This window comes from Rattus rattus, chromosome 1, assembly GCF_011064425.1.
Source record: "Rattus rattus isolate New Zealand chromosome 1, Rrattus_CSIRO_v1, whole genome shotgun sequence".
Taxonomy (NCBI): Eukaryota; Metazoa; Chordata; class Mammalia; order Rodentia; family Muridae; genus Rattus; species Rattus rattus.
The window spans coordinates 189,357,942-189,370,003 of record NC_046154.1 but is presented as its reverse complement, the minus strand read 5'-3'; the positions used below and the strand labels follow the sequence as shown (position 1 = coordinate 189,370,003).

General features: G+C 39.9%; 1 protein-coding gene across 1 annotated transcript in view; it reads right to left on the bottom strand.

Moving 5' to 3' along the window:
- The window catches only part of Osbpl8 (oxysterol binding protein like 8), a 159,018-nt gene that overhangs the window by 98,263 nt on the left and 48,693 nt on the right, over positions 1–12,062 (bottom strand). Inside the window, exon 2 of the mRNA XM_032912307.1 lies at positions 3,536–3,641. Coding sequence (XP_032768198.1) covers positions 3,536–3,577 — 42 coding nt within the window. The 5' untranslated portion in view covers positions 3,578–3,641. The remainder of the gene's footprint in view (positions 1–3,535; positions 3,642–12,062) is intronic.

The window sequence follows — 12,062 nt, the reverse complement described above, 5'->3', positions numbered from 1 at the left end:
TTTCTTTTTAAAGGTTCAATGAGTGAAGTGCTTGCTATGTAGGCACAAGGGCCAGAGGTCAATTCCCCAGCACCCATGTAAAAGCTAAGCACAGCAGCACACACCCATAACTCCAGTGCATGGTCGTGGAGACAGGGATCTTATAGACTTGCTAGCTGCCAGTCTAGCCTAAATGGTGAGCTCCAGGTGAGGGACCCTGTCTCAGAAAATAAGGAGGAGAGCAAGGCAGAAAGGTACAGACATCACCTTAGGGCTCCACATGCTTTAGAGTCCTCACTCTCCAAATCCTTTCATATCCTGTGTTCACGCTCACTCAGTCACTCAATAAAAATAGTAAAGGATAATCACCATCTGCATACCATGTCCAAAATCCTTGTTTTGGCTCTGATCTGCTCCGATCTGCAAATCTGGTCTTTACCTGCTGTGGCAATCATTTTCCACATAAACACTACTCATAGCATTTCCAACCTAGTATATTTAACTTCTACTTCCAACTTTAACACCCAATTCTCTGGTGATCCTGGCTGGCCTCCTACTTCATCCTGCAATGTTCTCCTGCTCATTTTCAATCAAGTGAGCCCTCCCTAACTCCTACTTCTGCTGGTCACAATTCATATTCTCTTAAAGCTTTTCCAGGTTAGAAAGCTGGCTCAGTGGTTCTGAGAACTAGCTGCTCTTTCAAAAGACCTGGGCTAAATTTCCAACCCCCACCTGGTGGCTATCAACTGTCTTTAACTCCAGTTCCAGGGAATCTGCTGCCCCCATCTGGCCTCCACAGTACCAGGAATGCATATAGACAAAACACCCATACACATAAATAAAAATTAAAAACCTAAAGTCTTTACAACTATCCAATATATATAAATAGATTCCACAGACTTCTCCTCTTATTGATCTTTAGAGAATTTTTTTTTTTTTTTTTTTTTTTTTTTTTTTTTTTTTCGGAGCTGGGGACCCGAACCCAGGGCCCACGCCCTAGGTAAGCGCTTTACCCGTGAGCTAAATCCCAGCCCCATAGAGAATTCTTTTAAGTCAAAGCCATACTAAAAAAATCCAATAGTAGCTTTTATCTAATGAATATTTACAATGTGTATAACATTATAATAAGCAATAGAAAGACTTCATTTCTATTAATACTCAAAATCACTCTGGGAGACAGATGTTATAATTATCATTACATAATTCATGAGGAAACCGGAACCCTGGAAATTTTTCTTTATTACCCACATCACACCAAGGCAAAGCTTTTCCCTTTTTCTTATGAGAGGGTCTCACTAGTTAAACCTGCCCTCAAATCCATGATTCTCCTGCACTAGACTCAGAACTGAGATGACAGGATTACACCAAAACAGCCAGTGCAGCTCAGATTTCCAGCTAAAAGTCTTCAGGTCCAAGGTCCCATCCACCTCTTCTGTATGCCAGCTGGCTCAGGGCATGAAGTTCAAAGGTGCTATTTTGTAAATAGGTAACTCAAAAGTGAACCATAATATCAGTTTTAGTTTAATATTTCTGTAGCTTATATTGAAATTATCAGTATTACTCTCTCTACAATAAACTGTAATATATTACAGAAGTAATAATCAATAGGAACAAAACAGTTTTCCCTACTTTTTCCAACATTTTTGTTCCAACTTCTCAAGGAACGGAATTTAGAATTAAAAAAAAAAAATCACTGGGGTTTCATTAATACAGACTCTGGTACAGAATTTAATACTACTGATTGTTTTATTTACTTTACTAAATTTATTTTCTGTTGCTGTGATAAAAGACTCTGAAGAAGGACAATTTAAGAAGGAAAGGATTTATCCGGCTTACACGTTTCCTGTCCGTTCCTAAGGGAAGAGCAGGAAAGAGCTCACTCACAGCCAGGAGCTCAGTAGAAACCCTGGAGGAATGCTGCGTGCTGGCTCCCTGAGGCTGATCTTAGGTAGCTTTCTTTGATAGCTCAGAGCCTCCTATGCAGAGACTGGTACTACCTGCAGAGGACGGCCCGTCTATAGCCCAAGCCCCATCATTAACAATGTTTTTTATCATCACTAGGGCATTCAACACATTTCAGCCATAAGAACAGCAAAATAGCTTTCCTAAAGATGATGTTATAGTCAAGTAAATACGCTAAATACAAGGTTTATTCTCAACTTTTTCTGAAATCATAGAGATAAAATAACCTACCATCAGTTGTCCATTTCTAGCCAGCTACCTTGTCCTCTATAAAGCAATCTCATTGCATTCTCTATTAAAAAGTGATCTTTTTAATGTTTAACTTAAAAAACTTAAGTTCAAAATTTTTTTAATGTTTAAGGAACCAAAACAAATCTGACCCAGAAATTCAAAACAGGTTTGAATCAAGTTAATCTAAGTCATCAAAACTGCATGTTGCTATTAATTATTACAGTGTTCTTAGACTGAAGCCTGAGCAAAGAACATCCACTCAATTAAAGTTTACAAATACCTTGAAATAATAGTAACTCATTTCCATAGTAAATTAAAGACAAGAGCTGGCCCCTGCCTTGCTCCAACAAAGGATTTTCTAAATAAATAAACCATCAAACAAACAAACAAAATTTAAGGATGGGGATTAGCTTAGTAGTAGAGCACCAGTGCCATCACCACTACCTAAAACTATACTCAGAAACACACACTAGTAAACCATCAAGCTACCCAGATATGTTCCACTGAGGACACTTTTACTTTGGGTAAGAGAAACACTGCTAACTAAGCAGCTATCAATCAATATTTAATAGAATCATTCAATTATAAGGGTTAAAATGATTACTCTGGAGCAAAGTCATTTTTATAATGACATATCATCCACCTAATCTATGCCAGTGACAGTTTTGTTTTTAAATTATGAGATAGTATATATTTTACTGCTATGCACATTTACTTTAATTTCAGAATCTAACTCTGGAAGGATCATTTATTAAACTTTCAAATTTCCATAAACTATATAGTACATTTGCCTTTAATTCTTGATTAGCTTAAATGTTTCATTCACTCTCCTTGCTCAGAGCTGCACATGATTTGAGATTTAGAGCTATCTAATGCCCTCTTGGCTTTTACTAAGAGCAAAAAGAGGTTTGAAAAGCAAATACAACTTTTACACCATATGTCTGATGGCTTGGAAGAGACAGAGATGGATGTAAAGTAAAACACCAGAGATATGACAGGAATCTGCTCCACAAGCTTCCACAGTCCACAATGTTCATAACAACATGGGGGTTTGAGTACTATTTTCAAAACACTTTAAGTCAATTGCTTTTGCAAGGCATGTGGCACTTGCCCTCAATTCCAGCAACTGAGAGGCAGAGGAGTCAGAGCTCTAGGAACTCGAGTCTAGCCTGGTCTACCACAGTGAGTTCAGAGCCTGCCAGGCTGTGTGAGTGAGACTGTCTCCAAAAAGAACCCCAAACCAAACAATCAAATAAACAAGCTTTTGCTTTCACTGAACGTTTCAGAATGACATTTTGGCTTCCATCAAGCACTCTAAGCTGTAGATAGCATGTCCTTGCTTTCCTGTCGTTACACTACTTACCGAACACCTGTCAGGTCCTCCATCTGCTAAACCTGCCTCCATAATGGATGGTGGGCTTATGCTCTTCCTTCCATTAGTGTTTAGCCATCCTAGAAGTGTGGAAACCCTAGGGAAAAAAAGTTACTGTGTATTAGTAAGTAGAAAATAAACCATTAATTACAGAAGGAAATCATTTTATGCTAAGGTTACTAGAAAATTCAACAACAAAATAGATTTTGACAGAAGTTTCTTTTTGTTTGTTTTAAGAATTAATCTGTAGAGATGGCTCAGGGGTTAAGAGCACTTGCTGTTCTTTCAGAGGACCTGAGTTCAATTCCCAATACCCACATGGCAGTCAACATCTATGACTCCAGTTACAGGGAATCCAACACCATACACGTAAAAAATAATGACCATAAAATTTTTTAAAGAAAGAGAAAAGTATCCCAAGCAAAAAGAAATATCCAGAAGCAGATTTAAACTAATGCAGCCATCCAGCATCAGGAAGCAGAGCAGAAGGACTGATGAGGCTGCGTGAGACTGCCTCAAAAGAACAGAACCAAAAGGATCTCCCATGCTGAACTGTAGTATAATATAGTTCTGTCCATGCCAATGGAGCAAAGAAAAGCCAGTTTATTTCATGAATCATATACAGATTAGAACTGAAAGACTTAGGCAGCCTTTCAAAAGAATACTATATATACAAATATAAAAAAATATACAAATATAAAATGAGTAGACTAATGTCAAATCAGACAATAACAACATGCTATTAAAAATTAAATCGAAGAAAGGGAAGTGGATAGGCTGGAGTTGGAGCTGGCGTTGGAGATGTAGGAAATAGCTGGTAAGATAGGATGTGATGTGCACACAGACACCTAAATAAGTAAGATCTCAAAGTAACAGATGCAAACCAAGAAGTAAAGTAGTCCAACATTCGCCTCATAATGAATCTATCATGACCCAGGTGTGATTACCTGTGACCTCAGTACTCGGGAGACTGAAACAGGAGGCTGACCAAGAATTTAAAGGCCACCCTGAGGGTACATTCACAAGATGCTGTCAAAAAAAAAAAAAAAAAAAAAAAAAAAAAAAAACCCAACAAACAAAAACAGAAACCCAATTCCAACAATTAAAAATCAGTATAAAGGAAAAGGCAATTAACAAAAGAATTTCCTGGGCCACATTCCCAAAGCCGCCCTACCATACCTGAAGGACACGCACTCTACTGTGTCATAGCAGCTTTATTTGTACTAGCCAGAAACTGGAAACAACCAGATGCCCTTCGACCAAAGAATGGATACAGAAAATATGGTTCATTTACACAATAGAGTACTATTCAGCTATTAAAAATGAGGACATCATGAATTTTGCAGGCAAATGGATGGAACTAGAAAATATCATCCTGAGTGAGGTAACCCAGGCACAAAAGGACATGCATGGTATGTACTCACTGATAAGTAGTTATTACCCATGAAGTATAGAATACCTATGATATTCCCATAGGCCCAAAGAACTTAAACAAGATTGAAGGCCCAAGCAAGGATGCTTGGATCCCACTTAGAAGGAGAAACAAAATAGTCATAGGAGGCTGAGGGAGAGAAATATCTGAGGCGGGGGAATGGAATGGGGAGGCAGAATCAGGTGCAGGGAGAGACAGGAGAGAGGCCTAGAAGGCCAGGAGAATGAATGGAAATCTGTAGCTGCAGGGGGTTTGGGGTGATCTGTAGGAAGTCCCTGAGACTTGGAATAGGGAAGGCTCCCAGGAATCAACACTGGTGACCTTAGCTGAGATGCCTAACAGTGGGAACATGGAACCTGAAGAGGCCACCTCTTGTAGTCAGGCAGGACCCCCAATTTGTCCTGTCTAAAAGAAATGCAGAGTTGGAACAGAGCCCAAAGGAAAGGCCAGACAATAACCGGCCCAACTCAGAACCCACCCCATGGGCAAGCACCGATCCCTGACATTATTAATGATACTCTGTTATGCTTGTAGACAGGAGCCTAGCATAACTGTCCTCTGAGAGGTTCTACCCAGCATTGAATGAAACAGACACAGATTCCCACAGCCAAACATTAGACAGAGGTCAGAGACATGTACAGAAGAGCTGGGGGAAGAATTGAAGGCCCTGAGGTAGATGGGAACCCTACTGGAAGATCAACAGGGTCAAAAAACCTGGACCTCTGGGAGCTCTCAGAATTTGAGCCACCAATCAAAGAACATACATGAGCTAGAATGAGGCCCCTTGCACATATGTAGAAGAAAGGCTCAGTCTTCATGGCTTCCCTGTCTGGCCTCAGTGGGAGAGGCTGCCCCTAATCTCACAGAGACTTGATGTGCCAGGGTTAGGGGATACTGGGGGTAGGGGGGCATCCTCTGAGGAAAAGGGGGAATGAGAAAAGGAACTCTGTGAGGGAGCGACCAGGACAGGGAGCAGCGTTTGGGGGGTGTTAATTAACTAACTAACTAATTAATTAATAAAGCAACAGAAGAAACTTTCTGCACTGGAAGAGTAAAGGTCTTCATAATGACAAGAACCCTTTGAAGGTCAACAATGCCTAAGCAAATCTGTGCAATTTCATACTAAATCCTTGCACATTCCTAATGCTACCACGCAGGCAGATGAGCAATTAAAAAAGTCATTAGGTAACTTTTTCTCAAGTAACTTAGTAGAGTAAACGTAATTACCCTTTCCCTTTTCTAAATGACTTTTCAAACATCTAGAGAACAGCATATAATAAATAACGCTGACACTGACCTTTTTGTTTTTAATCATTGGCTCCAAATGAAACTTCACTGTAAGTGTTTTATCATCCCACAAAGTGAGGTAGAAAGATGAAGGCTATGTTGAAGTGAGTTATGTAAGCCTTAGAAGTTCCAAAATCCCTTCTTCCTTACTCTGCCTAAAAGTGTGCTATTTCTTTCCAATATAATGTTCACTTAGAGCAATAAAGAAGACTCATGCCTAAAGCACTTGACATGAGGACCTGAATTCCATACTCAGAAGCCATATTGAAAAACTACCATGATAGCACATGCATAAAATCATATAACTAGGAAGAACGACACAGGGCTTCCCTGGACTCACTGACTAGGCAATTGAACCAAATCAATGAGCTCCAGGTTCAGTGAGAGACCCTGCCTCAAAAAAAAAAAAAAAAAAAAAAAAAAAGCAGAGCAAACCTTGAGGAAGCTACTCAATGTCAATCTCTGGCCTACACATACACATGCACATATATGCACATACACAAGAAGACAACACACACAAGTGCACAAAAAACTTCATGTGACTGAGCCTTATACGTTTAAATTTTTATTTCCAAGGGTGGGAAAGGCATGTCATTAAACCACTGCACATAACCTAGGAATGACCTTTATAGTTTTAAAGGTTTATAAAGAAAAAAAATAGAAGTAGTGAATAGGAGACCAAAAATAACACAAGACACCATGTAGATCACAAAGCCTAAAGTACTAACCAGCTTTGTCCTTGATGATAACTGGGTGTCACATGAATGGTTTAACAAAGGGTGACCTCAAGTGTGGGGACTTTAACAATCAAACGGGCAGTCGTTCATTATGTCATATCACGAAGTCTTTCCCCTTCATGAACAAAGTGGTCATCTTGGCAGGGACAGAATTAGGGATCGAGAACATAGCTTTCTAGTCATCAATTATCCAGGAAGCAATCGTTTTCTGGAGTATGACTCACCAAGCCTTTATACATACACATCTGAAAAGGACACCTCCTACACGGCTTCTACACTAGTTAGGATGCACACCTCTAGAGGTACGAGCTCCAAAGGGAGGAATGATAAATTTTGAGGACACAATAATGATCTCTCTTGACCAGTGGTTCAAACTACAACCTAGCCATGCTCAGACACCAATGCCTCTGAAACAACTGATTACAATTACTACAAGGACCGTACACTGGTATTCCACAACAGACATAAGAACAACTATGTCTAACGTATAGGAAAACACTTAGTAATCTCTTCCCATAACTACGTCTTATGATTAATGTCAGTGAAAAACTATAGTAACACAATCCAAATACAACCACAAGATACTTAATGAGGGTTAACAAAATAAAATGGATATACTAGAAGACATAAATATGAGTGTTGTGACTACATAAGTTACAGGGAATTATAATTTCTTATTTTGAATATGTCCATGTATAAATTAAATAAGTTTCAATCTTTTTCTTTTATTGTTTTGTCATGTAAGATATACTAATCTCACATTATATTTAAAGTCATTGTTGAAGTTACAAATGTAGACATCATTCATGTATGTTTATGCATCTTATCCTGGAAAAAGCAAAAGATTATTATGTTTACAAGGGAGCTGTACCATGGTCAGATGAAGTATGACCTTGTTATTGCCTCTGGGATAAAGCATCTTATTAGTTTACTGTAGAGAATATCTTATGTATTGTATGGATGCATCATCTGTTAATTAAAAAACCTATTGCCTATAGTAAAGGGTAGAAGGTGGGACAGAAAGAATCCTGGGATAGAGCCAGGCACAGTCCCGGGAAGATGTAACAAGACCGACCCATGGCACCTGAGCATAGGTAACCAGCCACGTGGCAGGATATACATTAGAATACATAGGTTATTATAGTTATGATCTAGTTAGAGAAGAGCCTAGCTATATGGCCAAGGTATCTGTAAATATATTTTGAGCCTGAGTCTTATTTTTAGGAACATAAGACTAGGAGGTAGAACCAAAAATAACTTCAACAATTAGGACTCAAGCTTACAGCCTGAAAAGGCCCAGGCGAAAGGAAGCTGGGGTTAAGGGGAGTCAGACTAGCTGGACGAAAGAAAGGGCTGTTCTCTTTTTAAAGAAATAAAAATAAGTAAGTGATGCTTTAAAACCATTTAAAAAGAAGGCCCTTGGTTATAGGAAAGCTGCCTTTAGGCAGAATGGAGGCCTGCACATAGGTAGCAAGTGGGAATACATGCCAACCTGCTGTGGGCCCACACAACTGAGGACTAAAGCTGTGCACAAGCAGCAACCAGAAGCAAAGGACGAGTGCCCCTTCTGAGAGAGGGGTAAGTAAGCTGAGGAGCTCCAGGCAGAGGGTTGGGGAGGAACATAAAAGCCTCAGTCCTATCCTGCCATGGGCCCACTACCTTCATGGAATGGCCAAAGGCCAAAGGCTCCAGTCTAGTGAAGCATGACAGGGCACATGGAGGGCAAGAGCCCCACTGTTCAAAGCTGGCACAGTAGAATGGCCTGGGAGCTCCCACAAAACAATGAAGTCTATACTGGGACTCCCTGCTGACAGATACAGCTGCTTACAAACAACAGTGTAAAATTTAAAATGTTACATCTTTTCCTTAAAGATACTATGTAGGTTTTGCTTAATAAAAAGTAGGAATGTCCTTGGTAATTTAAAAAATAAATACATATCAATCTTACATTTATATGAAGAGAAAGGGAAATATAGGTATATTAATCCACATAAGGTATGTTCATAATTTCAACTTGAAAGATAATGCTTTTTCTGTCGCCAAAAAGCATTTTACCCTAGAAAAGATAGATTCTGCAAGTCAATGTAAAACTCCAGAGTCAGAGTGGGGGAGGGCTGCTTGCTTTATCTTTGCAGAAGAAAATCATCCAACTGAGGAATCCAGAGACCACTGGACAAGAAAAACATCTAAAGAAAAATGATGAATCATTAAGAGAAGACATTCCAAGGAAGAATAAACTAGTGACATATAAAAATACTACTGCATATTAACTGCACAATAAGCATATTAACTATATTGCAATATTATTATCAGCTTGGCAATACAGAATACAAATGCATTTTGTCAAGAGAAGATAAATCAAACACATGTGTTATAGTGACATTGTGATTTGTTTTACAATATGCCTGAGGCATTAAAATGAAAATGAATTTAAATAAAGTTGAATACAGAAAAGAATGTTAAAGAGAGAAAAAAGGATAAATGCACATAAAAATAAATCTCCAAATAAGGGAAAAAGATAAAAAATTGACATATTTTCAGGGATACATATTCATATTAAATCAATAAACTCATGCCTTTGATCCCAATATTTGGGAGACAAAGACACAGACAGATCCTTGTGAGCTCAAGGCCAACCTGATATACAGAGCAAATAAATCCAGGACAGCCTGGGCTACATCAAGAAGCCCTGACTTGATAAATAGTACATATATATATATGTAGAGGAGGATATATAGACTCCATACAGTCTTGTTTTATCAACATGAATATGGTTATGTTTTCAATGGAAATGGTGGTATAGTACATCATCTTTGAGAGAGACCAAAATAGAGTAACCTGGATAGAAAAGGGCCTGCTAGATTGGATGAGTCTATAGTAATGATGACTTCAAAATTCTAGACAAAAAGTATGCTATGTTGGAAGAGAGGCTTTGTGTTTGTGTCAACAGAAAAGAAGAAAAGCCTTTGGATTCCATCTAAGCTAAGAAGAACCAGATTTGATAGAGGGAGACACTCTGAAGATCTTGGCCACAGAACAGAAAGAAAGAAATCAAGAAAAAACAGGACAGGTAACATGATTTCGTGATCCCTCTCCATGGGAATAGCCCTGAAATTGGCTGAGACATAACAATTTAAAAGTCTCCAGCTAGAATTTCAGCTACATACAGCCAATGTATCTCACTGGTACAGAGTCCTCAAGACTCACCGTGCCGTCCTTTCACATGGCGTGAATAGAGATTTATATTGTAGTTTGGTTATATGATCAAACCAGCTCCTAAAGAAAAACAATTCGCTTTCATCTGCTCAGATAGGGAGCAGAAAATCATCTTTAACTGATCTGTGCACACTGCACATTTCATACATTATAGCAACACTAAAATTATTTCACCTCTGAAAGCTTTATTATTCTCAGGAAAAACCACCAACAATTCACCTGACAAGATTCACTCTTGGGGATGCTGAAATGCTGAGGCTTACTGTTCCAGCTCCCTGCATGATTCTCCTTCAAACTGCCTCAACGCTAATTCCTTGAAATTCTACATCCAGGACAGCTTCAGAGAAAGCTGCTATCCCCAATTGGTCCAGCATCACAGACTATTCTAGTCAGGACTTCAGTTAAGCCCTGAACTTTCTCAGCACACAGACTGAAGAGCAACTGTTACAGCTAGCTTTCTGAAAACTAACCATTTTCCCAATTTTCTTGGGCGCCCCCAAAGGAAGACTATGTTCAAAATCAGCAGGAAGCCACTATAAGAGAACTTCACCCCAGTCCCAAGAGGTGGGGTAAAGGAGTTTTGGTCATTCAGTACATGTTAGACATTTGCTAGCCTTTAAAGGAAGATGGTTCCAGGTACCTGTAATCAAGACAAGGTCTTGGATGGGGAGGAAATCAAATAGGAAGCTTAGACTGAAGGATTTCTTTCCTTTTCTCTATACTTTTTTTTCCCCTTAGGTAAGGAAAAGGAGATTGAAAAGAAAAGGGGGGATATAGAAATACTATCAGAATATTAGACAAATAGTAGATTACTGAATCTACTCTTAAACCTAAATATATATATAAGTATGTGCATGTATGTGTGTACAGGGGAGACTCATTCTTTAATTCTGTTCCTCTAGAGAACCTGATTAATACAAGCTCTCATAACAAACTACTACAGGCTGGAGGCATAAGCAGCAAGACTGAAAACCTTAGGACAAGGTGTAAGGAGGTGAGGTTCCCAGGCTTCTCCTCTTCATTTGCAGTCAGCCATCTTCTCCCTGTGCTTTCCTATATTTTGTATATACCTAGAAACATTCTTATTATAAGAACATTAGAAATTTGTAATTAGCACCAACTCTAATAATCTCATTTTACCTTTGACTTTTTTGTTCTTTTAAATTTTACTTATCATCATCATCATCACTATTGTAGTAGTAGTAGAAGTAGTAGTAGTAGTAGCAGTAGTACACATATATGATGGGGGGATGCATAGGCTATGGTATGTATGTGGAGGTCAGAGCACATCTTATAAATGGTTTCTCGGGAAGAGGCGGCGCAGATCTTCTCGGTTGCTGCCACCGCAGAGAGCCCGTGGGCAGCACCCCGCGAGCGAACTTGAGCCTCGGGACCACAGGTAAGACCAACTTTTCTGCTGCAAGAAAGCGGCCTGGTGATCTCGGGACACACGGAGGCAGAATTCCTCTAGGACCGGGCACGTCCTTTGTTTACCGGGAGTCCCACACCCCGGCTGTCGCCTGCAGTAGCTCTCTGCTCCCAGACCCCGTGGGAGAGAGACTTCACCGCCTGGTCAGGTGGGCACTCCTGAGGCTGCAGAGCGGAAGAGACCACCAACACTGCCCACCCCTGCCCACATCCCTGGCCCAAGAGGAAACTGTATAAGGCCTCTGGGCTCCCGTGGGAGAGGGCCCAGGAGCGGCAGGACCCCTGCCTGAAACACCGCCGGAACCTGAAGGAAACAGACCGGATAAACAGTTCTCTGCACCCAAATCCCGTGGGAGGGAGAGCTAAACCTTCAGAGAGGCAGACACGCCTGCGAAACCAGAAGAGACTGCTCTCTGCA